The 22,319-nt window shown below is 42.3% G+C and overlaps 2 protein-coding genes across 3 annotated transcripts in view; both read right to left on the reverse strand.

Annotated features, from left to right (window-relative positions):
• Positions 1-2,253: 2,253 nt before the first annotated feature.
• dany (distal antenna-young) lies at positions 2,254-3,360 on the reverse strand. The gene is made up of 2 exons (XM_017072750.4): positions 3,093-3,360; positions 2,254-3,026 (listed from the first exon to the last, which is right to left on the reverse strand). The coding sequence occupies exons 1-2, from the start codon at positions 3,292-3,294 to the stop codon at positions 2,404-2,406; spliced, it is 825 nt and encodes a 274-aa protein (XP_016928239.2). The 5' UTR covers positions 3,295-3,360; the 3' UTR covers positions 2,254-2,403.
• Positions 3,361-3,693: 333 nt separating this feature from the next.
• LOC108009873 (uncharacterized) overlaps positions 3,694-22,319 on the reverse strand; it is a 63,142-nt gene continuing 44,516 nt past the window's right edge. For both annotated transcript variants that reach the window (XM_017074576.4, XM_070994680.1), the window contains exons 5-9: positions 18,865-18,971; positions 16,938-17,111; positions 12,984-13,138; positions 12,643-12,922; positions 3,694-6,589 (exon numbers count right to left, since the gene is read on the reverse strand). In XM_017074576.4, the coding sequence (XP_016930065.3) occupies positions 5,023-6,589; positions 12,643-12,922; positions 12,984-13,138; positions 16,938-17,111; positions 18,865-18,971 (2,283 nt within the window). In that variant the 3' untranslated portion in view covers positions 3,694-5,022. The remainder of the gene's footprint in view (positions 6,590-12,642; positions 12,923-12,983; positions 13,139-16,937; positions 17,112-18,864; positions 18,972-22,319) is intronic.

The following is a 22,319-nucleotide window of genomic DNA, read 5'->3' on the forward strand; positions in this document are numbered from 1 at the left end:
ATGATTTCCGTTTCCGCTTCCGTTCCAACACACAATTCCTAGCACCTTGCCAACGCCGCATCTCTGCTCGGTCCCATGTTCCATTAAGCGTTTATTGTTTTCGTGGCCATTAAAGTTGCATTTCTGCCCCGAAAACTCGCCAACTTTTCTCAACAAGTTCATCATCCCAGTTAGAAGTTGGAAGTTATGGCGAAGCAGAGCAGCAGGTGCCTAGGCGCAAATCCCAGGGATTAGGATTTTTTGTGTGCCGCAAATCAGGCCAGGCCACAGGCACAAATCTCTGGCTCAATCCAGGCTGAAAAATATTCCACGATAATCAACTTTGATACACGTTTCCAAAGGCCACACGGTCTCGGTCTCGACTCTGCCTTGTAGGCTTTTCCGCCCTTGCCTTGGCATTAAAATGCCGAAAATGATTGGGAAAATCGCAAAAGAAATCCGGAAAAAGCACGGGCGCCCAAATCTCCTCGTCTAACATTTGGGGCCAAGGCGAAAGTCCCTTATCCATATTTTTTATGGCCAGGGAGGTAAATGGAAAAAGTTTATGTTAAAGCCACTCTCGCCCTCGTCGATGAACTGTGTGGATAATCGCAAGGCCTTTTCCTGGCCATTTCCACTGGCTTAGTTTGGCCCGTTTGCTGCGGTCGTGTTTGTGGGTGGTACTTGGTGGCAGGGCCAAGACGTTGGCCAAGTTAATGGAGCTGGGTGAAAGGTAAATGGAAATGCCTGCCAGCCGCACGATTGGGGTGCAATTAGAGTGAACATGGAAAATGCATTTAATTAAATTATAACTGATTAGGAGATCTTTCTAGGTTTGAGTAAAATAAAAATCACCGCATTAGTTAAGTTCATATAAAATTTAGGACAGGTAATACAGAGTCATATAAAAGGGAAATCGATTTATTGTAGAATGCAGTTCAATAGATTTGTATCGAAACCACATAACCACATTAATCCACATATTTATCATCACACCATCTACTAGTTGAAGTAATGTTACCCTTAACATATGGACAGCTCTTAACCTAAATTATTAAAATATGGCAAAATTACCAATAGAATTTCTTTGAAATTGAAAGCATTTATTGCTTATTTAATAATGCAGGTATATTTATATTCACAATTAAGTATGTTACGATAATTAAAAGATACAGACTAATGGCTTCAAAACATTTAATAAAGAGCAATCATAGCCAACAAAAAATATAAAAATCCCTGTCTAACTGAAAACAGTTCTGCGCGCAGACAACTTTTGCAATTGGTTTTGTCACAATACACTAATTGGTCCGCTCAAGGATAAATGCAAAAACAAATTTTTAAAAAATCCAAAACAGCAATACAAGCCGCACAACCAGACAGCCAAGTGACAAAACACAACTAACAGTTCACAGTCGAGTTCATCTATAATCCACTGCAAAATCATTTTCATAAATGCTGAAATATGGGTAACCAGACTGGGAAAAAATTAAATATATTTCATTTATGGAAACGTTTCGCGTTTTTTGCGAAAATGAAATTTTACATTTAACATGACCAATTAATGTGCGGCAAAGCCGCAAATAAAACCGCTTAATTACGTGACACGGCCAAAAGGCAGGCGAGCCAGACAGCAACAAAGGCAAAGCGGCTGAAATGCAGAAATTTGCATGACACGCATCGAAATGAAATAATAATATGGTTAATAAAGCCAGCCGCATCTGATTCATTCACTACGCTGCCACATCCAGGCCCAGATGTTCGCCCACATCGCTCGAATCCACCAGCCCACCCGAATCCGACGATTCCTGGCCGGGATTCCGATTCCAGACTCTCCGGCTCGAGGCCAATTATCGCACTTATTTCGCTGCTAATTAAAATGCAATTATTTGCTTTAAACAACATAATCCCATTGACAGGGACTGGCATTTCATTTTATTTGCATATATTGAGGCTATTGAGGTAAACTTTTGGGTGGACAATCGTTGCGGCCTGCAGTGGGTGTTTTTTATGGAGTTGGCAACCGCTCGAGGGATTTAGAAAGCCGATTCTTTTGACACAGACATTAATCTGATTGATACATGATTTTTCAAATGACCTTCTCTACAATATGTATACAATTGTAACAAAAAACAGGAATATAAGACGACTGAAAATGTATGCAGAATATTAGATAATTTATATATATTAATTTATATATATATATATACCTTTTCTAAAGTTCTAAAAATAAAATAAAAAATATATTGTTAAATCAATGAAACCCATTGATATGCTTTTCTTTATTCTCAAGTCAGTATAATACAATTTGTGTAGATGAATAAAATATCTGACCCATTCAGTATGTCACCCTTTCTAAGCAGAAAAAACTTCTAAAAATCTTTGTGAATATGTTTAATAATCCCCTATCCAATTTTCTTGTTATGGTCAGTGTTCCATCTCAGCATCCGTAGAGCAATCCTCGTCATCCTCGGCAGTGATGTGAACTGGTGGAGCCTTCACGTTGCCGCGATACGGATGCACTGGCACCTGGACCATTCGTTGCCTGGGACTCGTTGCGTCCAAAACGGATGGCACTGCCTCGACATACTGACCCCCATTGGCTGATACATTGCGTCCGGCCTCTTCAACAAAATCCGTGATAATTTGCCATAACGGCAGGCGATCCAGGCCACGAGAACGAGCCTGAAGCACTGCAGCGGTGGCAATCAGGGTGAAGTTCAGGATTCCGGCATTGAAGACATGCAACCAGGCGTTAATCTGTTGCTGAGTGTCGGAGGAAACCACTGGTGGCATGGGGAAGGGCATGGGAATCGGCACGGGGATGTGAATGGGAGCAGCTGCCGTATTTGACTGGTAATCCTGGGGTGGACGTGCCACCGGATGACCATTGATGTTCCGCTTTTGTGGCAGCTTCAGGGACTGGAAGGCCAGCGGAGGCGATGAGGATGACGATTTCGAATTGACTGACGAGGCCGATGATTTTGTGCTGATGGTGACTTGCGGTTTTGTCAAGGTCATGGCCAGGATTGAGGGAAAGTTGGCAGTATCTGTTCGGTAGGGATGATATATGTACCATAGGGCAATACTGTAAAAGCCCCTCATTCTACACTCACCTGGCTGGCCAACTACCTCGCGGGCCATTCGCTGTTCTGCCCGTTTCACCCAACCGCGAACCGTGGACTCCGGAACACCCAGCTCTCGGGAAATACCGGCCTTGGTCTCACCACCTCGAATCCGGGCTATGGCTCGCTCCTTGTCGTCCAAGGAAACCTGCACACGGGGACGCTTACCACGCGGCACTCCAAATCTTTCCATTATACGGCGAAGTCGAAAATCGAAAGTCCTGTATCCTAACCAAGCGAAGATGCAAGAAGAAAGGCAGCGAAGAACTTTCAACTGGTTTTTGGGTCTAGAGATTTACACAATTTCACTCGCGTTGCCCTATTCCAGACGTTCTGTTCAGCTCGACACGACGATTTGATTGACAGGAGTTGAGAGGTCCCCGGGCCTTTTGCGTTTGGGTCAGCTGACATTTAAAGCGGCGATGAGGTGGTTTTTCTTCGCGTTCCCACAGGCCTCTTCGTCTTTCCCTTGCGATGACATTTGCTGCCCATTTGCTGCTTTCTCCTTTCTTTCTGCAGAGAACCCCTCAACGCAGAGCTGCATTTCGTCGCGCTCCGGGACTGCCAACTTGCTCTATAAGCGAGAAACCCATCAATCGTTCTCAACGGTTTTTCAATTTCTCATTTATTTATTTTCGTACTTTTATTTATACATTTAATTCTGACGTACACTAAAATATGTGTCCTAATTTCATTTTTTTTTCTTTTCTTTGTTGGTATTAACTTCCATTCTTTTCCGGGGCCTTCCTGTTTAAATCTTTCTTTGGGGTTTTTACATACTTATTGTGGGGGTCAACTGTACCTTTGAGGTGCAGAATCTATTTTTAAGAAGTTTTTCATTTTCAGTGAGGAGTTTACTGTCAACAATTTTTGCGGGGGAGTAAGTGGAACAAGGGATCGTTTTTTGTAACCCATAATTCCACACATATTCTTTCGAATCCATTACTGTATAGACTTAAGTTCTAAAACCCTTGTTAGGTTTCAATTTACAATTTCTTTGGGGACTATCGATTCTGGTTTCTCCTTTCTAAAATTCCTGCCACAATTTGTGGAATTCACGGGGGAAGTTCTTTATTCAATTATGGACTAGGTAAATCTATGTGCAAAAAATATACCCTATATATTGTATATCGTACATTATATACATATGCATGTATATATGTATGTATATACGCCTGGTTTTGCTTGACAATTTGCCAACAATAGTACAATGTATTCGTATTGTATTTTACCGATATAATAACTAATAAAACCACCAACAATTGTTTATTTTAATTATTCTTATGACTTTGAATTAAACGCTTGTTTTCGTTTTGGCTTCATTTTGGTTTTGTCATTTTACCTGTCTACCTTAATTAAAATCTAGTTTCTTTATGCCTTTTAAAGTATTCCGTTTTTTATTTCAACAATTATCACGTGACAATTTTTCATGTTTTAATTAATTTATTCAGGGCAGTTTAAGTTCTTTCCTTTGTGTGAGTGTGTTTTTTAAACATTTATATGTTTGAGGGCTTTATAGTTTTTATCGTACAATTATTTTCAATTAATATTCATTAGATGTCACGTAGAGCGAAAGTTATAGACTCGACTGGGCAGAGCTACTTACATAGTTATGAGGGGTTCCTATTCAATTTGTAATTCAGTTGGAAAAATTAAAGTCCCTTGCAGGAATCCCAAAGATAGTTTTTAAATGTTTTTTAAAAACTAATACAACATTGGTTGAGGTTTCTTAACATTACTAATTAACTAAAATGTATTAAAAAGTGTCCAGCTTTATTTACTTGAACTTGTAGGATACGTCCAAATTAATATGGGAAATATAGAGATAGCTAACAATATTGGTTAAATAATATGTAAAAGAGTTAAAATTCTCGTTCTTGAAGTATAAAATGTTTAAAATAAACCACTCTAAAATCATTTCTTAATAATCCTCTTCCAGATGGTGTCTTCCTTGCTGCTTGGCCGAACTTCTACACATTCGTCTTAAAATTGCGAAGAGCAGGGCGAACATGAGACACAGTCCCACTGTTATGAGTGCCAACTTTCCATATGGTAGTTCGCTGAGATCGCGTCTCAGGCAGATCTCGGGTGATTCATCGTGTAGGACCAACTGCTGGTACTCGCCAGCGTGATGGAGTAGTCCCAGTTGCTCCAGGTTCCACTCGATATGTCGGGTGAGTTGCGACAACGTCGAGGTGTGCGTCACATTTGGACAGTTGGCTATTCCATTGCAGATTAAATGCTTCGGAATGCAGACTTCAGTGTCGCCAGGACATCGGAAATCACAACCGCCATCCTGGAGGAGTGAGGCGGCCAAACTGCCATCGGGGTTGCGGGGCAGGTGGAAGAGTTCCGTCCAAACCAGCCGAAAGATGTTGCGTCCCGGCTGACCATCTCCGGTGTATTGGATGAGCACGGGCAGGGGTTCCTGGTCGGCACCCGTGGCCCCCAATTCCGCCGTGGTCAGTATGGGCAAATCCCTGGCCAGGGATATGTTCTCCGGGCAGACCACAAAGCGCGGCTCCAGACGTCCCGCCAAATAGACTTCGATCTTGGCACTTTCGCAGCTGCGATCCGCAAAGCGAGCCTTCTCCAAGTTAAGCCACAAATCCCGCTGGGCGGCCACTTTCAGTTCCCAGATGCACTTCTCCCGGCGATAATGATGCTCTGGCGGGGCCATGGGTCCCGAGACCATTGCCAGGGCTTTCTTATACGGGAACACCAGCTCACCATCTGGCGAGGGTCCCAGGGTAATGGGTCCACACAAGGGACCATGGGCGAACTCATAGGTTGCCTCGAAGAGGGGGTTCGGATTCTTGAAGTAGGACGTAATGGCGTGCTGCCCCTGCACAATCATCTCCAGGTTCATCTGATCCGCCGACGATATAACTCTCACCGCCCTGGGGATATTGTCGCAGAAGCAGGCCAGGTTATTCTGGTACTTATCCCGTTCCTCCCAAATCACCAGCTTATCCACTCGCTCTTCGTGGCACCTAGTGCAGGCATTGCTGTTATAGGGAAGTTCCTTGAAGGACACCGCATTCACTTCGATTATGGCCCTGGCATATAACCTTCGATCCGTGACAAACTTATATTGACAGCGGACATCACTGCCTCCGGTTCGCTTGAAAATCAGGGAGTTCAGAGGGGATCGAAGGCGACCACCTGGATGCTTCCAAGCGTACATCACCTCGTCGCAAAGGGTGTTCGGCACAGGATCCCCGAAGCGGGTGTTGTTGAAGAAATCGTAGTGCGCCCAGTAGTACAGTGAGCTGCCGCTATAGCTGCCTGTCTTCGAGTCGAACTGAACGTACAGCGAGGGACTAGTGCTCACGAAGTCCACCTTCTCCATTGGCCTGGAGAAGGTGTCGCAGAAGGTCTTGATGATCCGCGCGGGATCGGCGTGATCCGAATCGTAGATGGTCAGGGACTCACCACAGTCACCTTCGTACTTCAGAATCGGTGATTCGATGCGATTGATACGAAAACTGGAAATAATCGAAAGGTAAAGTCATAAGTTAAAAGATTAGTGGGATTCCTAATACTGTATCAAAAAAACTATGATAGTATAGAAATGCTACCATTATTATCACAATCACAGATTTTAATAAAACATGATATAAGACCAAGTAAAACCACGCTTAATTTGTGAAGTAAATCGGATGCAGTTCCCTGATATATCTTTTTGTGGTACAGTGCCTGCCATAATCATAAGTCGCGTCTGGTAAACACCTCACTCGAGTACTGGCTCTTTGCCAGGCCGCAATTCTGGCCGTGTCCTTACGTCCTACAATTTAATATAAATTCCACCTGCCAACAGGTAAAGTAGTACTGTCTCTCTTTCGCCCATTGGAACCCTCTCTATCGCACACACGTAGCGTCGTTCGGGTTTTGGGGTCGCGATGTGAGTTGCATTTCTGCCTCCATCAAATTGCATTCCAAAACTATTTGTGGCAGGCTGGCGAAAACGATGGGAGAGCGCCAAGGATATTTGAAGGGAGTTGATGTGGAAGGCCAATTTTCTGCAGTTTTCCTGCATTACGTTGCTAGTTGATGTGACTGCAGTCTTTTTAGGGGCGGGAAATTCAAGTTAGGTCAGCGGAAATGAAAAGATCAACCCAACATTATTTATTTAAGGTTCGATAAAATCACAAGTGATAAAAAAAATTATTGACATCTAGTTCTATAGATTTTAAAGGATTTCAAAGGATTATAATTGAAGACATATTGTAAAAATATAGTTTAACGAACCATATACAATGGTTTCGTAACTTTTAAAACATTTTTTCGCATTCTACAAAAGCCGAGTACACACAACTGCAAAGCCCCTAAAAATTCCATCCATCGTTCTCGGTTACTTATCCCGCAAAATCCACAAATGGTTATATAACTCGACCCCTGTGTAGGTTTTGCGAATATCCTTTTATATAACTACCATTCAGAGTGCGGTGAATACATTCTATGCAATTACATTTGGCTCTATCCAAAAATATGACATAATACAACATTTTATTAACTCACACAAAGTTGGCTAAAAAAGCAGGACCAAGGGTTTCGGGGAGGGGGTTGGGCTCGGAGAAAAATCACCATCATCAGCAGTTTGAAGGGGGGTTGGCAACGGGAGCGGGGCGGTGCCACGCCCCCTAATCTACGTCGCCGGCAGGCAGCAGTGTGGCACAAATTTCATTTGGTTTCCCTCTTGTTTTTTATGCCCGTGAGTCTCGCCCCCACTATTCATAATGGAGCAGAGTTACTATTTTTTTACCCAACTATATCCCCATATCCCCCGGCTCCTTCTCGGCGCTTTTCGACGTGCCCATACCGTTATTCACGTACGCGTCGTCGAAAAGTAAGCCCCGACACCCTGCGGCATGTCCTCGTAATCCGTTTGCAGCCTAGCCCAGTTCCAGTTTTTACACTGTGAAAAAGTGATGGAGTGTTTGGATCTTAACTTCCATATCTTCCAAATCAGTACAATGCGTTATATCAATATCGTAAGAAAATAACCAGTAAACGAATGCATGAACTTTGTTTTTATCACTTTCTTCTTAATCGATCTATAAGAATTCAGAATTAATCTCTAAGAATTCGGTTTTAAATCATCTAATAAGTGCTTTGTGACTAATCCCCAACTATATAATACAACTTTATTCTTTCGACTTTATATTACTAATTTAAAAACAACCTCTACCTAACTACTTTACGTTTTAAAAATAGACTGTGGACATGAAATAGTGAACTTTTATCCCTACACTGTAGGTATTTCCTGTAGTAAATATTTCTCACATGGGTCCTAGAACTTTGGTGTGACTTTCCCTTAGTGTAACCCCGAGCTCGAACTCCCAGTCCGAGTTTCCCGTTATGCTGACTCAGTGGGCGGGTTTATTTTGGGGGTGGGGATGGGGCAGGGGTCGCGGGGCCTGTTGTCAACTGGTTAGCCTGGTTATGTGCATATGGGAGTCGATTGGTGCCGTGGCCAAAGCCCAGAGCGTCAGTTTATGTGGCCATAAGGCTTATAAATAGCCCAAGTATGCGACATGTCTTGTGCATTTCAAGCGGATTTTTGCTACGTTTTTGAGGGATCCAATGGCCCTGTGATAGTGGGGTAAAAAACGTACCAGATAGCTACAATTGATTTTATTTTTGGATATTTGCAAGATTGCCAGAGGGTGACTACTGGGGAGCCAGGGATTTTATTAGTCATTTGTGTGTAATAAAAGATACAAGGATCAGAAGAACTTGAATCCGGCAAACAAAGCTGTAATAACAAGTGGAATCTACTGGGTAATGGTAATAATTTAAACTTGAAGAGGTCATCAAAAATGTATCTCAGCAAATAATGGCTGCATCCTTGTTTCTTCCAGTCGCAAAACGACAACGCAATGTAATAGGAACTCGCAAATGATAGTGGACATTAATGCACAATAGTAACACAATCTATCGGATAATGGCGCACTAAACCAGACGCTGATGAGTTGTTAGTAGCTAGTAAAACTAGTACAAGGCAACTCCCCCGAGAGAACATTCGCAACATTATTGGGAAAAGTGTGTGCTCTGCACAAGCAAATGGATTGCTTATCCGTCCCCATCCCCGCACTACTAAGGAGCAAACTTAAGTGCAATATACTCAAGGAGTAGTTCAACATCTGGTCAGCTCACTTGGAAAAATCGCAGTAGATAGGTGGAAGACAAAGACCGAGCAAACAAAAAACGAGGAAGGCAGGAGCAGCCGAAAGCAAAGCCATGACATGTTACTTAAATGAGCAACTTTGTTGGAAACAATGTCGACAGCGTCTAGACTCGGAACTTGGGACCCGGGAATCGGGACTCGGGACTTGGGGCTCGGGACTCCTGCGACAGGCAGCAGGACAACAGCTCCTACACACTTAGGTGGGTGGCGTACTTTCAGGGGCTTATGTGGGCGGAGAAACTGGGTAGGTAGGTGTACGAGGTAAATGTAAACTGACAGTTGCGAAGAGGACTGCGAGAAAACCTTCCTAATGGCCTGCCTTTGTGGGCAATACCCTTGCAGGGGATATGATAATTTGCCTCGATGTTGAAATATACTAAAGGAGATGTGACTTACTCTATAAAGTATATCTCTATTATTGATCAGTCACGTTACGATATCTAATTCAAAAACAACTTGGATATCTGAAACTGATAAGACCTAACATATATTTTTTTTAATCAACCGGCAAAATAAATTTCATCCAATTATACAAAGTCTTTTTCAAGACCCGACTAAAAAAAGGTTTACATTCCTTGAATAATTCAGACTGGGGATCGAGCTAATAAAGAACTACATTATAATGGTTCTTACTTTCAGATATTTCTCTTTTAACAGGAACCTCTACCCATGTTCCAATCACATTGATAAACGTAACCTTCATATAAGAATGATGACCCTATTTAGCAGGGTATTTTAAGCTTCGATCTCCATAGTGGCCCCTCGTTCTTATTGCCTCAGTAGTTGTTGCATTGCCTTGGCGTTGTCGGCTGCAACTTGAGTGAAGTTGGCAGAAACAACAAACTGCTGCAACAACCCAACACAACCACAACAACATTGGCAATAACAACAACCACAAGGACAAAAACTTGGCCAGAAGAGCAGGAAAAATGTTGTGGGTGTGTGCCGAACGCAGTTTCCCATTGCATTTTTCGTCTACTTTGAACTTTTGCCCAAAAAGGGAAAACAAAAAGGAAAAAATGGCAAATCCACGTAGCTCTGGCCATCTCTTTCGCACAGAATGTAGCTCTCTCTTTCGATTGCTTACCCTATTCGGTTGCATTTTGTGCACTGTAATCACGCAATCATGTTGCCCACTTCTGAACTCTTAATGGCAATCGGTGTAAACGTGCGCACAACTTTTCCAGCACCCCCAGAACCCAACCCCCAATCTCAACCCCCTACTCAAGCCCCATTTTCCACCCACTTTGCCCACTGCCCTGTTATCCAGCAGCACAATGGGTTTACGATGGTTACTGGAAGCTCCCTTGGAACTCCTCTTTCGCTCTGTAGGTGGACATAAATATTTATCTTTTGGCAAAAACTTGCTTGATATTTTAAAACACCCCCTGCTTCCGCCCGATCCTGTCGTCTTCCCCATGTGCTGTTGTGATGTTTGCCCTGTACACATAGTTTTCTTTAGCCGTTTCCAGCAAAAACTTGGCAATGTTCGGTAACAATTTCTGCATAAATTACAGGGCTGCAACATCAAGCGGTTGTTTGGCTTCTTCAGGCGGAGGAGGTGCTCCAGAATCATTGCGATTGCAGCTGGATTACTCGAAGCGAACTTGTGTAAATGGTAGGACTCGAGATTACGGACGAGGACACAGAACGGTGTGATCTGGAGAAGACATTATCCCACGATACAAAGGAAAAACGCCTCAAGCTAATTTAAATGAATTCATGGGATATTGGACTAAACTCTTTGGAGATCTCGAAAGATCTGATGTTTTAAAATGTTTTGATCTATTAGCTTATCTTTATTTAAATAGGAGAGTAGGCAGAAATTGTCTCCTTCTTGTTCTAAGTTTAATTTCGAAGTATTTGGCTCATTGATAGATTTTTTATGTTTAAAACACAAGATAGACTTCTTCAAGACAAAGGACATAACAAGTCAAGCTTCAGCTTTTAACAAACTTAAATCCGTGAATGATGATTTCAATATGACCCCTCATTTTACATTATCAGCTTAAAAACTTTAGTATTCTTCCTGTTTCCTCGCCACCATTGATGTGCCCTCAAAGTGTCAGGGAGCTGGGAACTTCGCCACAGTCTTTACCACTCAGTGCGCCATGCAAAGCCAAAAACCGCAGCACAATAAAATATTTTGCAGCGCATGGTGGCGGGAAATGCAGTGGAAAATACTCAAAATGAAATGCACAATCAATGCGACACTTGGCCAAAAGTTCAGACTCTTCCCTGCAGCAGCATTCCAGACACAAACAACGCCGACAACGGCGACAAAGTAAAAATACATATATATTTGGATTTATGTACGGGTAAGAACACAAAGAACAACTCCAACTCGACACGTTAAATTAAAATGTCACATAAATCTTTGCGGGAAATTTCATTAAAATACGCTTACAGCATAGAACGCAATGAGGAAGGCCCGAGGATTGTCCCAGAAAGAGATGGGATAGGACGGAATCCGATGGAGCAAGTGCCAACCGCCCACACAGCCGCAAAACTTTGCACTTCTAGTGAACGGCCGGCCAAAGGATTTCGGACTGCGAAGGGGGATCAACTGGGATAGTCCTTGTCGGGATAACTGGTTCAAAAATGGAAATTTTAATGGAAAAACTTGCAATTGCAAAGTGGCAAGTGGTGACCCCGATCTTGAGACACGAGGTACGAGTTTGAAATGTTTTCGCAGACATGATAATTTAAAAAGAATCTTGAAACTTATTTGATTTTTGATTAAAAGTGTAACTTTTCCTGAAAGTTGGCTTTCACCACCATCTAGGGACTTGAAATCGAAGCCTTGGCTACAAATAGTTTAATTGTTTAGTTTCCAAAAACATGTTTAAACAAAAAATTTAAGCTTTTAAGGTATATTTTTTAATGAGTCAAAGAATTTTAAAGAGAGTGGTTTCATCTGGCCACGATGGATGTGTATATAAGGTCGAGTATTTCACTGAAATAGAGATTCCTTAGAGGAAGTTGGAACTAAAAATTAATTTTAATTTAATTTCATGTGATCAAATATTCAGTGTTCAGTAAAATACTGAAAAGATTACTAAAATGTGGATGGCAGCTCCTAGAAAATTTGTAATTTTGATTCTATATATGACCAACAATACAACCGACAGATGAAAATGGGCTGAAAACCCCTTATAAAACATGCTAAAAGGAACATTAGGTTCTAAACATTAAGATACATCCAAAACCAGCTTCATTTAAAGTTTTGGAACGTCTAGCTCCGAAATTAGACACATCTAGTTATAGAATGACCGAATGGGCAAGACTGGATAGTATGGCACACATTCGTGAGAGATGCCCAATGAAATGCATGGAATTCGTAATGCCTACCTGGGGAAGTAGAGGCGCACAATCTCGCCGACATGTCCTTTGATGTGGTAGCTGCAGGAGGTGTTCGGCGGGTACCAGTGGGCGATGCTGAGGAAGATGCCCTCGCTGGCGCTGCTGTCCTTCAGGGAGTCGGAGCTGAGGAGCCAGTCGCAGACCCCGTGCTTGATCCCGGCGGTCTCCACATGGCCTGGCCAGTTGCCAACGTTGAAATGGAAGCCCGTGTTGAGCAGCGGACCCGCCGGCGACGTCACAAACTCCACATACATGTACTGGGAGGTGCCTGCGGATATGCAAATTGTTTAGATCGACTGGACGGGTCTCCCGCCATCCGCTGAACTCACCGATGATGCTAAAGGGAAACTTGCCCAGGCCGCAGAACTTTCCTATCAGCGGGGAGTGCTCGTCCCGCCCATCGTAGACGGCCAGCCAGTCGAAGGGACAGTGCTCGTTTCCAGATCCAATGGGTCTGATGGGACAGGTCATCACGTTCTCGCATCTGCAATAAGCAGAAACAGCCGCTCTTTGATTACCCACTTCTTTGTTACATTTATGAAAGCGGCGAAGGGGTAGATTTAATTTATCCAGCGCCGACGATTCAATAAAAAATTGTGAAAAACTGAACAATTAAAAAACTCACGTTCCACAAATAACGAAGAAAATAAAAGGCAAAAAACGGAATAAAGAGTAAGGCTGGCAATTGAATAACTGACTGAGTGCTGATGCTTTTAGTGCCGGCGGAAATCCGTGAAAAAATGTTGGGGAAACAGGGGCGTGGTTGAAAGGGGGCGATATGTAGCTGGGAAAAGCTGGGAGTATATTAACACACGGGGGTTTCATGGGTGGATTTATTCCTTTAATCCAAACTCAACAAATGTATGATTTAATCTGGGATTTTTTATTGCTTGAACAAATTATGGGAACTATGCAGCGTTCGGGAACTTAAACAAAAAAAGGTGTAACTGCGTTTGTAATTCATATAATTTTTAAAACTTTTATCTGAGCCTTTTGTCGTTTTAAAAACCTCTATCAAACTTCAACAAAATGTAATCATTGAGAGGGATAAGTTGGCTTGTCTGTCAGATGCTTTTAAAACGGACTTGAATAAATGATTTGTGAGCTTCATAACTTGAGTGCTCGGCGCCCATGGTCATGACATTCATTTGCACTTTGCCAGCCCGAGGAAACCGGGAACTGGGGAAAAAAGAAAGTTCTCATGGAAAAGGCAGGAAAAAAGGCGGCGGAAAATCCGAAGCGTCTGTTTTGAAACCTTTTCTAATTTCTTGCGTCAGACGGTCGAGGATGCTTTTAATTTTTTGCCGGCCGTCTGGCGAATGGCACATAACCCTGACTGCTGGTCGAAGGACTGGGGGCAGACAAAGTGACCTTTGTGCCCGGCCATTGATGACGGGATTCACAATTCCAGCTCCCCGGCGGAGCAGACTGATTGGCATTGGTGGGCAGTTCAAAAGGCAAATGAAATGCCTCTCACCTGTGTGTGCGAACTTTCTAATTGAAAGCCAACTTTGGCAATTACCAACTGAACTTTAATCAAATAGAGAACCAGTCGTTGAGTCGGAGCCAAAGGCCAGTGTAACAAAAATAGCAATTTAATTGACAGTTCCATTGAGCCTTTCTGCTTTTCTGCACTCTCTTCGCTTTTTTGACCAATCGCCGGAAAGTTTGGGCAAGAAACTTTTGACCAACTTTTTTGTATCTATATCCATCTATCCAGCAGATAGATAGATTTCTATTAGCTAGTCGGTTCGTTTCAGTCAATTTAATCACTTTGTCAGCAAGTTTTTCTCCGAGTCTGCGAAGAGCTAATCCAACTTATTGATAATAAATGCGTTGTTGGCCAGAAAGTTGATTACAAAGCAGGGGGACAGGGAAAATGACTGTTTAGTCTGGGGGAAAAACTTTTCCTTTTTCCCCTCTGAGAACCCAGCACACCACATATCAAAACGGAGGAAAGAAAGGAGCAAAAAACATCTACTGACTGGTAATAATTTTGGCATATTAAAAAACTTTTTTACTCGATGACTTTTGCATTTGTTTGGCATCCGGCCGTCGAAGTTTTGCGAACTGAATTTTTCTGCTGTGAAGGCAGAAATATTTTTGGTATATGGCACAGAAATTAGGAGTGTTGTTGTGGGTTGTATTTTTTGACAGCCAAAGGAGCTGTGCAATAAACTGAAGTGATTTATAAAATAAAATAGCGGCAGCACGGGAGGAACTTTCTGCTGACTCGGCCTCAATTTAGGAGCTGCATAACTGGAGCTGTCGAACAGGTCGGGTTTTATGAACTGGATTTATGGCGGATTTATACAAGGCCTGGGCGGATTATACTGATTGTTTAGATATGGTGGGAAAAAGGCTGAGAGAAGCTCAATATTTGATTATTGATATTGACTCAATTCTTTCTGGACCTACTTTGTCCTATTTTAACTGCATTTTGATCTATATTATTCTGAAATCCCTTTTCGAAATTCGATGCCCAAGTAAACAGTATTTAAGTAACTTATCCCTTTCTCTCCTGAGGAAAATCATTTAGAGTCCCTTCACTCCACCATGATTAGCTCCTTGGCAAAGGCTGTTTGTCTAATCCTTTTCTGCAGGCCCCGAAAGTAACTTAGACTTGCAAATTAATACACACTTTGGGGGGACTGAAGCTCGAGTATCCCCACTTTTACCCCTTCTTTTCAGCCAGTGGCGCAACGGAACCCAACTCAAAGTAGGCAACTTTGACATGCGTCTGTCGTCTTTTGCCATTGGACTTCTCAAAAGGTAAATATTCAAATTGAATCTATAAAAATAAATTGAATGTTGCTTATCTAATTCCAGCTTGCTGTTGCCCGATGTGCACGTGCTGCTGGGCCGGGGAATCTGAGACGGAGAAGTACTATCTATAGATGGGCAGTGGATGGTCCTGGGGAAATATGCTGACTCCAGAATTTGCACATCAAACAAGCTTAAAGATACTCGGCCACTTCTGCCGGCCATTTGTGCCGGGAATGTGCAAAGTGTTAAAAGCTGAAGGTTTTTCCCACCCAACCATAAAGTCCCCGAACGGCCGAGGACTTTGACCCACCCCCACTGCTTCAAGTTCATGATAAAGCAAATATTTTGTGAAAGGTCATTTCGGTTAAGCAAATGTAAATTGTATTTGTCGCGACTGAGCAGAGGCGGCGGGCAGAGGGGTCGTTCCAGGGGGGATTATTGCCCTCTTGGTCGGGGGTCGGTCGGTAATAAAATATTAAAGTTCTGATTTAAGCCCAAAAAGGTTGCCATTTGCAGGTGCGTCAGCAAATGAGTTTGCCTAAACGGCCAAGGGAGAATTTGTAGGTCGGCGAAATTCGTTTGAAGTTTTAAGTTTCTTCAACAGAGAATTTTTATAAAATCTAACCTTATATTTAGAAATCAAATATAATATCTTACTATTTTAGTTATAACTTCCTGAAATTCAAGATTCTTGCTCCTCAAAAGTCACCAAATAAAATGAAATATCCGAAAGATCTGCACATCTAAGAAGTTAAAAGGAAAGGTGAACCCTAAGGTGGGTGCAATCGCTTTTCTCCTCAGACAATCATTTTGGCATTAATAATACAAGACAGCCATGACTGCAGGCATTCCACCCATTTTTCTCCACAATCGAGGGCAACCTCACTCAAAACGTAATCCTTTAGCCAATTTTGCAGACACAAACACAGGGATGCGGGACAGAGTCACAGATACAGATAGAGATACAGATACGGATTCTGTGGATCCAGAAAGTGACGCATACAGATGCGCTGGGTTGCAAGCCACGAGGACATGTCGCCAACGTTTTCCAGCAAATTGGTGCCAATTTTTGCGACGAACGCTCTGTCAAATTGTCATTGTCAGCATGCCAAATGCATTACAACAACACGACCGGTGGCAACAACCATGTTTTTGGCCCCAATGTCGTCGAATTCTGTGGATTGTGCAATCGCCGTGCCAAAATGACAAATTACAGGGTGTTGCATTTAGCACTAATTCCGCAGAAAAAAGAGACCAAAACCGAGCGAGAATAAATGGAGGTGAACTAAATTTGCATAAATAAAACAAGCCTTTTTTAGCGGCCATAATAGACGAGCTTTGATGGAAAGTCAAAAAAACCGACACCATTTAAATTATAGTATTTCATGTTTCAATTTGCTATCTAATGCTAATACGATTGTAATAGTTTTTGCTTTGGTTGCAAATGAACATAAACGTATAGTCATTAATCAAATTATTATGCATTCTTTGTTGTGGGCAATCCATTACCAACTCACCTTTGACCGTCCACAGCGAACTGTTCGTTCTGCAGATACAATTTAATGTACGGCTGGCGGGTGTGCAGCTTATAGCGACAGTTCAGGGCCCGGGGATACAGGCCAGGATACGCGGGCGACTGAACATAGCAGGTCTGCAGGCGACAATCCCGGTACTCCCGTTCGCAGTAGGACCTGTTATATAAGCATACAAAATCATTGAATTACAGCCATGGAAATATTTAATTTAATTTGTTTCAAATTGGTTATATCACTCAGACCAGAGTCCCCGATAAATGTTTTCACCAGAAGGCGTCCTAAATGATCCAGAGAACTTTTCGGGTTCGTTTGCCCAGTCCTTAAGCTGCGTCAAGGAAGCCAGAAAATTGTGTTCACTGATTTGGAAATTCCCGCTCCACTCGCTCACCCATTGCCCTGCGTTTTTTTCGAGCTTGTAAAATTGTTGTTAAATTACAACAAAAGATTGTGTAAAATTTTCATTCGTTTCTGGGCTTTGTGGGTATAATTTTCAATTTGTTTAAGTAAAACAAATGGAAAATCATTCAAAGGCGGGGCCAGCGTAAATATGATTACCATTTTTATTCCCCTTACCCTGAATCTGGTCCTTTTTTATCCCTATCCCTATAGCCATTCCCATTCCCCTTAACTTTGTCTTTGGCAATTTGCTTTGGTTTGGTTCCTCCATTGCGTTTGGGTTCTGGCTTTGGTGTCGAAGCGCGTGACCGCAAAATTAGCATAAAAATCATATTGGCCATGTGGGCGATGGGGAGGGATATCCCTCCGTTCCCAGAGGGGGAGGTCCTGGGGGTCGCCTTTGATGGGATCTTAAAGAGCCATCTCTTGATGCCACTTAATGTGTAAAAATGCTGGTTAAATGCGAGCAAGGGTTCTTGAGAGAAGCCATTCAATAAATTATTGCTCCCTTTTCCTATTCACAGTTACTATTTCAATAGATTTTTATATTCACCAACACGATTTATTTCCCTACTTCTTGAACACTTTTTGAAGTGGAGCCCACTTTAATTTAAATCATATTCCACGTTCTGTTTTTGCTGGATATCTAAATTACTATGTTTATTTTCAGGTATCTACTTTTTCTGCCTACATTTTAATTTCAAGCTTTTAAAAAGTAAATTCATAACATAAATTTCATAAATTTTACTTGCAAAAAGTATTCAAAAAGAAATTAATAACAGCTCTTGGCAGGCCATATCTTGTTGAATTTCGTTCGTTTTGCCTACGTTTTCAAGTACCATCTGCAACTGCGAGTTATTCGAGAAAAATGCCTACTCGAAAACTTTATGTTCGCAGACTTTCCCCAACCATCCGCCTGCATATGCACAAATATCATTTGAGTAAATCTAGCATATTCCTCCCCGCTCCGTTACTTGCTGCCAAATCTTTGCTTAAAACTTGCAACTTATTTTATTAAGATAAAAGTTGGACTGGCAGAGCCAAGGAATATAGAAAAAATGGCAACTCCAAAGAGAGAATCAAATAAAATTTAATGTCTGCAAAGTTTTATTTTTGTCAGGGCTCCGGGTGTGGGAGCGAAATGAATTCTTCGGAATTCGGTTTCAATTGCCGACTTTTCCAGCCATCCTTCAGGCGTACGGAAAATCCCCTCGTTTTCCCGCTCGCGAATTTTATGTTTGCCGCAGTGCAGAAAGCACAAGTAATTCAATTTAATGCGACCTTCTGTTGCCGGATTTGCTCTGCTGTTTTGCGACTCGTGTATGATTATGAAATGGGGCAGCGAATCGAAGACAAGGACTTTGTCTGGAGAGGCCCCTCAAAAATATATATGCCCCCCATACTTGGCTCAATAAATCTGTGATAAAATTAAATTAACGCCGGGGCTATAAAATCCCCGAAAAAGCCTCTTCGGAAACCCATTTGATTACCCGTTTTTCGACCATCTACTCACCCTTGGACAACTTCGCCGCGGCGATTTGGATATAATTCCGGATGTTGGCCATATCGCAGATAGACTTCCGTTTGCTGCTCCGCGCGTGAATCGAATGTGAAGTAGGTCTGCAATGGGAGAGATATGGAGACAAGTGCGGGGTGAGTGGACAATGGCGGAAAATCACGTATACGCAGTGTGTGTGCTGATGAATTTTGTCAATTTCCCTCCAGCTTGGCTCGCCGTCAGACAATTGCGTGTTGTTTCGCCCTGAGCCCGCCCCCTTTCCGCCCGCTTTTCATTCCATGGCCTGCCACATGGAAATGTGCAATGTCATTTGCCCTGCCATCCCTGCCACCCACCACCCCCTCCACCTGCCACGCCCACACAAGACTGCGAGTTTTCCCCGAGCCTCTGCCATCCTGTTTGGCTGTTGTTCCCTTGCAACGGTTGCCGTTGCCTCATCAGCGCTAATGACGTGCTGCAGTGACGTAGGCAGCTGCCACGCCCCCTCACCTCAGGCCACGCCCACCGCCCACACAGCTGGAAATGGCCAAAAGAAGCGAAGGGACTGAATGAAGGGTAGAAAGGCTGGGGTTACGAAAGGGTAACGAACCAAGATGCCAGAAAAAATATGTATTTCAGAACAATAATGGTAACAAATAATTGAAGGCAGCTCTTTTATCATTCTCGCCTTGGCTTCAACACAATTATTTAAAGATATAAAAACACGCATAATTTATCTTTAAATAAGTTGTTGGAATACCACACCAAATTAATATTTTACTCTTTTTTTTAATATAAAACTTTAAGACAATTTTGTGGATAAAATAATCTCAGACTTCAATATTTTTCAACAAGATTTAAAGCTTCTTAAATTATGAAACAAACTGAAATAGATACATTTTTGGAAAGCTAATTAGTAACAAAATAAACTGCCATTTTTAATTAGCCTAATAATACATAGCAATTTGCAATAAATGCTTATTTAACTTTATAAAACACTAGTGGTGCACACAAGCAAACAGGATTTGTTCCACAACGTTTACCAACTCGATAGGCTAAACAAAAGCAATGATTATTGCCAATTTGCAAGCTTTGATTCGCTTTGCTTGCTAATCGAATTCATGCCGCGCCATCCCCGAAAAACATTCATTTCAATTACGGATATCGAAGTCGAAATTATCGACAGACAGCCGCAAAAGCGATTTCCTTACGGGCCGCCCACTCCCACTTCCAATACCATTTCCACCTGCCGCAAAGTCAACGTCATGGTTATCAATTCTCCCCGCTCCCAAATCGCTCCACCGGCCTTGATGGCCGCATAAACCTCGTTGGCCATTCTCCATCGGGGGTCTTTCGGGGGATTTCACCAGGGGAGTGCCATTGGTTGGGAGGGGTTTCGGAGCCCTGGGAGGGGCGTAATGCACATGTCAATATTAAATGCGTTACCGGCGTCAATGACGTTAGCGCCACTTAACGATGTGAACAATGGCAGACGCAGGCTCGTTTCGATTTATCCAGATGCTGCTCACGTGGATACCTATCCGCCCTGGCCACCCCAAAAGTATCTCCCAAAGCTGCAGTCCTCTGCTCGTATATATATACGTGGATACCCATATTGGAGGTTACACAGAGGGAAAATATAGTAAGCATTGGGCCCTTCGGATCTACATTAAAAGTCGAATCTCTCATACAGATTCTTCTTCATTTGTTATCATCAAAAAACTTTAAAGATAATACTTTTCTGAATATTAATATTTCAAACAAAAATTTCTTATAACTTACAAAGTACTATAAATAATACAGTAAAAATATTTATGACCAATCTTTAAATATTTAACTTATTTTATGGAGTCTTGTTATAAAGAATCTGAATTAGATTATCTGAGGTTTTAGTCGATAGAGAGGTACATTTAAATTTATAAGAAATCCTTATAATCTTCTAAAATTTTTGTTTCTCAAGAACAATAAGATACTATTCAGTATTATATAACCCACTTCTCCCTGTGCAGATTTGGAATGCATTGAATATTTTGAAAAGTGGAGCTGCTGATCCCGACTCGCATTCGATGAGGACGATAATGATGATGGCGGTGGCGATTATGCCGATGAGGTCCTCGGTCGTCCTCCCGTTAATGTTCTGACAAATTCGCGCTCGAATAAATTAAAATTTCAAACTGATTTGTTGCCGCCTGCTCTTTGGCGTCCCGTTTTTGTGAAATTATATTTGATTTATTTCGCATGGAATTTATGTTAATGCGAATACGAAATTATTTCGTCCTCCGCCGTCGTAGTTGCCGTCCCCGTGCCGTCCTATCCTGTCCCTCATTAAATCGTGTTATTACATTGCCAGAGCTGTCGCTTATTTTTATTTATTACTGAATAAAGCCCCTGGCCCGCCGATCCGACGCACTCGCGCCGAATAAGTGGCAAAAAGTTCCCGTCTGCTTGCCGGAAAAACAAAAAGCGAGAAAAGCGAAAAGGAGGAATACAAAGCGCAGCATCCTCCAACTTTCAACTTGCAACTTCCAGCGAGCTTGGAGAGTTTTCATAAATATTTATGACTCCATTAAGGTGTGCATAAGACACACTCTGGAGGGTGTCCTGCCAGTCCTGCCGGAGGACCCTCTTTTTCGCCACCCCCTCCAGCCCGCCCGCTCCGGAGCTCCGAGCTCCGAGCTTGGAGCACTCATTCATGGCTTAAATCGGTTGTTTGTGTTTGCACATCCCTGCAACTTGTTGTAAGCCGGGCCATAAAGCCAATCGCCTGCATTGACTACGCACTGCGAAAAGGGGGGCAACTATTTGACTTCGGGATTGAGTGGAGCAGCAAGGCTCCAATGGAGTTATGGATATTCAGAGGGATGTGATTTTGAAGGTTATGGCACTATGATGGAATGGGGGAGATTGGAAATTGGTTCGGAGATTGGCATGTGCAAATTCACAACTAAAATTATGCATTATGTATTGTAATAGCTTCAAATAAAAGTAAATTATACATTATCAGTTACTTTAATTGAAAACATTTTAATGTTACAAAGCCATTTTACCGGCTAAACTCGTCGGATGGGGTGTGCTCTTTGCAGACAATATTTCCTCTCCACACTTTCCCTCAGAAACGTTTATCAAAGAGAAAGATATTACTTTTTCCGCCACTTTCGCGTCTAATAACCAGCTTTATTGTCTTATTCTTTCGGGTATAATTTCCCTCCATCTGTTACCATTTGCAAGCCATGCATTTTTCAACAGTCTTCCTTCCGCCCTCACCAAAAAAATCCATTATAAATATTGAAATTCTTTATGTGACATAAAGAACTTATCTTTCATTTTATAAATGCAAATACCGCATCAAAAACGCAGCAGCCAAGCAGTTGACAAAAAGCAAAACAAAAATAATAAAAACAAACATAGTGAGGAAAATCAGAGGAAAATGGCAACGAAAAGCGAACGGGGGCAGAGCTAAATAGAATTCA

Source organism: Drosophila suzukii, chromosome 2R (genome assembly GCF_043229965.1).
Source record: "Drosophila suzukii chromosome 2R, CBGP_Dsuzu_IsoJpt1.0, whole genome shotgun sequence".
Lineage (NCBI taxonomy): Eukaryota > Metazoa > Arthropoda > Insecta > Diptera > Drosophilidae > Drosophila > Drosophila suzukii.

Coding starts and splice junctions, on each gene's coding strand:
- dany (XM_017072750.4), bottom strand. CDS start 3,294: ATGGAAAGATTTGGAGTGCCGCGTGGTAAGCGTCCCCGTGTGCAGGTT. Junction 3,027..3,092: donor CGAGGTAGTTGGCCAGCCAG/GTGAGTGTAGAA, acceptor CCTACCGAACAG/ATACTGCCAACTTTCCCTCA.